Raw genomic sequence first — 6,034 nt, forward strand, 5'->3', positions numbered from 1 at the left:
GATTCTCCTGCCTCAGCCTCCCGAGTAGCTGGGATTACAGGCGCCTGCCACCACACCCAGCTAATTTTTTGTATTTTTAGTAGAGACAGCATTTCACGGTGTTGGCCAGGCTGGTCTCGAACTCCTGACCTCAGGTAATCCACCTGCCTTGGCCTCCCAAAGGGCTGGGATTACAAGTGTGAGCCACCACGCCTGGCCAACTCAGTGCTATTATTTCATCTCTTACCACTTAAAATTTTTTCTAAACAGGAGAATTATAAACCAAGTCTCAGATACCATAAACTTATGTATCTGTCAGAGAAGGATTGTTTTAAAAAGAAAAATATAAACACACCCAAGAAATATATATCACCAAATATATCACACCCAAGAAATATATCACACCCAAGAAAATTGTAAATAACTCCTTGATATCATGTAGTGTTATATTTTTAATGTGATAATGGTGTGGTTATTAACAAAAGACCCTTAAATAAAATATTTCCAGATTAAATGGTATCTGCTCTCTGCCTTGCAATAATATTCAAGGAGGCCAGGCGAGGTGGTTCATGCCTATAATCCCCATATTTTGGGAGGCTGAGACAGGAGGATCACTTGAGCCTGGGAGTTTGAGAGCAGCCTGGGCCACATAATGAGACCCTGTCTCATATATTAATAAATCAATTTAAATAAATAACTGAAATAATACGGAAGGGTGGTATTAGTGGATGAGGTGGGACTGGCCAAAGGTTGGCTGTTGTTGGTGCTAAATCAATTTAAATAAATAACTGAAATAATATGGAAGGGCAGTATTGGTGGATGAGGTGGGACTGGCCAAAGGTTGGCTGTTGTTGGTGCTAATCAGTACACGGAATTAGTACTATTAATTATATGTCTGTTTTTGAAATTCTCCATAATAATAATAAAAAAAAAAGCATAAAATAACCAAAACGAGGCTGGGTGCAGTGGCTCACAATTGTTATCCTACCACTTTAGGAGGTCAAGGCAGGAGGACTGCTTGAGGCTCGGAGCGCAAGACCAGCTTAGCCAACATGGTGAGACTCTGTCTCTACAAAAAAATTAAAATTAAAATTAAAAAAAAAAGAGAAAAACCTACTAAGTAAAATCAATTAAGATAAGTTAGCCAAACTTTTGAAATATCTTATAGGCACTGTCAGTTGGAATTTTTGTCAAGTTGATAACAATGGGATATTTTACACAATCATATCAACACATAAAAGATTTCTTATAAACATAGATATTAGACAGGAAACAAACTGCAATAGATGACATCTAACATGTATTTTAGTTTGCTTTTCAAAAATCCATAAATACTCTAAGTTTTGAAAGTCTATTTTTAGGTTAATTTTTGATATCTGACAGTACAGATGTGGCAGATTCCATAAAGACCTTTTCCTTCCTGGTAACAAAGCCCATTTCTGAGAGAGTAAGATACTATTGCAGCCTCAAGGAATAAATTGTTTGATCTAAATCATTTTCATTCCCCTGGATAGTGATTTGTCTAGAAATCATCATTTGACTTAGTTCTGATCAAAGAGATGTAAAGACATCTTCCAACTGGGATGTCTGGAAAAGTTTTTACTTTCCTAATTTAAAAGGGAAGAGTCTTGGCTGACTAGCTCTTGTCTCTTTAACTTTTCTCCTAACTAGAATGATAATTAGGCTGGAAATACACAGCCACCTATGATCCTGAAGCTACAATTATAAAGATAAACACCAGCGTACGAAAGATGGCAGAACAGAAAGAAAGTGCCTGGGTCCCTAACTATAGAAACAGTAATACTCGCTTTGGACAGTCTACCCTGTAGAGTTCTTGTATATGAGAAAAACAAACCCCAATTTGCTTAATCCAGTATAGATTTTTGTTTCTTGTAGCTGAACATATTCCTGATACAATGAAAGACATCAAAAATATAAACACTGAATGAAAGCAAGCACCACAAATGTCCACTGCATAAGTGCAAAGGGGCTAGAAATAAATCTAAGTGAACCTAAGACAACCAAATTAGGAAAGAAGAATATTTATTATACAAATATAAAAATCTATACATTCTTAGCTGATGATATATACTTAATCAAAAAGTCTTTTAATTTGGATATATGCATCATTTCCTTCATTGTCGTGTCTCTGCTTCTCAGATGTATTAATCCATTCTCCAAAGTAGTTTCAGTGATCAAAACTGTGAAGAGGATACTCATTTCATCATACCTAAGAACAAAGTAGTTAAACAGACACATGAGCACAAATGTAAATGATAAATTCCTCCATGTTGCCAGCTGTCATGCCAGTGTCCATGCACTCTCAAGAGTCACAAACTCAGTCAGGGCTTGAGGGTGGATCAAAAAAACCCAACATTTGTAAAGTTCTGAATCGTATTTAAAGTAAAATTTTCAGACAGTTTCTAACTTATTGCTAGAGCTGAAAAGTCATAAAATAAAATCAAATCTGAGAATAAACACTGGTACCTCAACACATCATTTGGGGTGATATCACAGATGAACCTCATAATCTCCGCCTTTTGGTTCTTGGATGCAATCCGAGAACAATTATTTTAGACGGAAGTCTCTTACAATAAACAATATTATAATAAAGATGCAATTTGGTATAACAAATTATACGGAAGTCTCTTACAATAAACAATATTGTAATAAAGATGCAATTTGGTATAACAAATTATACCAAAATCATGTTTCATTTATTACTGAGTATGCTAGCTTATAGCTTCTAGTTCAGCAATAACCAAACAGACAGACGCACAGCTGACCTTCTGTATGCTTACCAAGTCACACTATCTCATTACTGTTTATTTCTTTTGTAGGACTCCATCAGAAACTTTTTATTTCTCTGTTTATTTGTTTATTGTCTATTTTGTCCTCCTAGAACATAAGCTTAACAAGAATAGTATGGCCAGGCGTGGTGGCTCATGCCTGTAATCTCAGCACTTTGGGAGGCCGAGGTGGACAGATCACGAGGTCAGGAATTTGAGACCAGCCTGGCCAACATAATGAAACCCCATCTCTATTAAAACTATAAAAAATTAGCTGGGCATGGGGTGCCTGTAATCTCAGCTACTAGGGAGGCTGAGGCAGGAGAATCGCTTGAACCCGGGAGGCAGAGGTTGCAGTGAGCCGAGATCACACCATTGCACTCCAGCACGGGCGACAGTGTGAGACTCTGTCTAAAAAAAAAAGAATAGTAAATTTTTCTATCTTGTTCACTACTATATCAAAGTGCATAAAATATAGTAGGTGCTTAATAATATTTTCATAAAAATATCCTGGGACAATAAAACCTTTACCACATAAAGAACAATTGCAACTTGATAATGTCCACATGGCTCAAAGGATAAGATTTTAGAACCTGAGAGGACAAGAAAGTTCAAGTGCTGCCCCTTCATTTTATACATAATAAAACCATTAGATGCTCTAATTATAGAAAACTACTTTTCTTTGGACATCATCTGAAAGGTGTATTTTTTTTTTTTTGAGAAGTCTTGCTCTGTTGCACAGGATGGAGTGCAGTGGCTCAATCTCAGCTCCCTGCAACCTCTGCCTCCTGGGTTCAAGCGATTCTCCTGCCTCAGCCTCCCAAGTAACTAGGACTACAGGCACAAGCCACCATCGTTGGGTAATTTTTTGTATTTTTAGTAGAGACGGAGTTTCGCTATGTTGGCCAGGTTGGTCTTGAACTCCTGACCTCAGGTGATCCGCCACCTCGACCTCCCAAAGTGCTGGGATTACAGGTGTGAGCCACTACGCCTGGCCTGGAAGGTGTATTTTAACAAATTTTCAGAGAACTGAAGATCAAAACACAATGCTTCACAACTTTTCACCCAAAAGATACACATTCAACGCAAAAAGTTTTAAAAAAATAACAAGAATGGATTACTTTATTTAAAAACAACAATTAATGAAATAGCATGGGGTGAGACTAGACACAGCTCAATTAGGAGATGATTTCTTTCTTTCTTTTTTTTTTTTGAGACGGAGTCTTGCTCTGTCACCCAGGCTGGAGTGCAGTGGCCAGATCTCCGCTCACTGCAAGCTCTGCCTCCCGGGTTCACGCCATTCTCCTGCCTCAGCTTCCCGAGTAGCTGGGACTACAGGCACCCGCCACCTCACCCGGCTAATTTTCCATATTTTTTAGAGACGGGGTTTCACGGGGTTAGCCAGGATGGTCTCGATCTCCTGACCTCGTGATCTGCCCGTCTCGGCCTCCCAAAGTGCTGGGATTACAGGCTTGAGCCACCGCACCCAGCAGGAGATGATTTCAATAATCCAGGCAAGAGATATTGTTGACTGTAGCTTGGGTACTGGCAGTGAAGACAGAGGTGGATTTGAGATACATTTAGGAGGCAAGCTTACAGCATTTGGTGATGGACTGGATGTAGAGTATAAGGAAGAGGGAGGAGTTAAGGATGACAGCCAGTTTCTCTGTCTCGAGCAATTGGGTGAACAGAGGTGCCAATCCCTTAGAAGACTAGAATAGACTATCCCTCCAGAATAGAATTCCTTTCCACTCAGTCTCAGAATGGACCACAATGCCAGCAAAGACGGGCATTCCACTCACATTCCTTCAGTCTTGATTCAACACATGCTGTCTACATACATACTTTCATCCATAAGTGGATAAGCTGAGGTATACAAACTTCATGCCATTAAGTCTTGGAACTGCACATAGTAAGTGCTCAAACACACTTTGCTGAATCCTGTTCCCTGCTGTAAAATGAACTAGGTATACATAGTTCTGTAAAAGGGGAAGTGAGGAATAATTTAAAATTATATTTTATGTATAAATTTAGAAGAGATTTGCTTCTGTAATTCCTAAAGAAACATAATCAAAAACTGTTGAAGAAATACACTCTTTAATGATAACAGAATTCTTACTTTGAATAAAGTTGTTCCAATGAGGACTGCATAGTTTCCAAATAACCAGGCCACACAGAAATTCCATTTTCTAGTAACTCATTAAATAGCCCTTGACAAACCTAGAAAGAAATAGAAAAACTTCAAATATGAAAGAAATAATGGTAGTTAGAGTGATTATCCTATTTTTGTGAAGCCACAGATCACCCTCTTCAGTCTCTAAAATGGGTATGTTTCTTTATGTGATGTTAATGTTTATAACTTCCATATCATATACTTTATAAATTGTATACTTCTGAAAATGAAGTAAGCATTGCACAGCTGAGTACTAAATGCCAATCTTCTGAGAAATTTGTATACCAAATAAGAATTTTTATTATCATCATTCAAAACACAAAATCAAAACAGATTCTGTAACCAGGAGATCCAAAGGGCTGTATGAACTCAGAGCCCTCATCTGAGAGGTGACACCTGAGCCCTAGGTTATACCACCAAGTCAGGAAGAGGAAGAAGAGCCAGGAAAGAAAAAGGATGAGGAAAAGGAGAGTAGTACTCCAGAAGCCAACCATGGAAAATGTTTCAAGACTGATCAACCAATTTCACTGGAATGCTGGAGACAACAGCTTGACTGGAAATACAGAAGTAATGATGAATACATGACATAGTAAACTTTACTGTTTTCTTAACAAGCAATAGGGAAGCAAAACAGAGCATAATTTAAAACCCCCTTAACAGTCTAGCACCAACAGTCCAGAGCAGGGTTCCTTACGCTGGCACTGCTGACCCAGGGTGTTTAGCAGCATTCCTGGCCTCCAGGAGAGGCCCACAGCACCCTCCCACTCTTAGGACAACCACAAATCTCTCCAGACATTACTAAATGGTGACTGAGCTATAGCACCCTAGGAGTTTCCTAGCTGTAAGTGTATTAGGGAGGCTGCCATACCCTGGGAGAAAATGTGGGACATAAGCCATATCTTCTTCTTTGAATTCACTATCTCCCATCTTCCAAGACCTCTCCACAGAAGCCAGGGTCAGAAGGCTGGGGGACTCTCAAAGTCTTTAAATCTTTTTAGTGTCCATGTTCAGGTCTGGACTGGGTCTCAATTACCCAGACAGAAATGATGACTGCTGAAGGAGTCTCTGGAACAAAGTGAAAGCCATCCCCTAC

The 6,034-nt window shown here is 38.9% G+C and overlaps 1 protein-coding gene across 1 annotated transcript in view; it reads right to left on the reverse strand.

Moving 5' to 3' along the window:
- Nucleotides 1–2,005: 2,005 nt before the first annotated feature.
- Nucleotides 2,006–6,034, reverse strand: part of POLG2 (polymerase (DNA directed), gamma 2, accessory subunit) — a 20,002-nt gene continuing 15,973 nt past the window's right edge. Inside the window, exons 7-8 of the mRNA XM_011935827.1 lie at nt 4,888–4,988; nt 2,006–2,209 (exon numbers count right to left, since the gene is read on the reverse strand). Of these exons, the coding sequence (XP_011791217.1) occupies nt 2,044–2,209; nt 4,888–4,988 (267 nt within the window). The 3' untranslated portion in view covers nt 2,006–2,043. The remainder of the gene's footprint in view (nt 2,210–4,887; nt 4,989–6,034) is intronic.

The sequence above is a fragment of the Colobus angolensis genome, unplaced genomic scaffold, assembly GCF_000951035.1.
Source record: "Colobus angolensis palliatus isolate OR3802 unplaced genomic scaffold, Cang.pa_1.0 Scaffold1, whole genome shotgun sequence".
In the NCBI taxonomy this organism is placed as follows: domain Eukaryota; kingdom Metazoa; phylum Chordata; class Mammalia; order Primates; family Cercopithecidae; genus Colobus; species Colobus angolensis.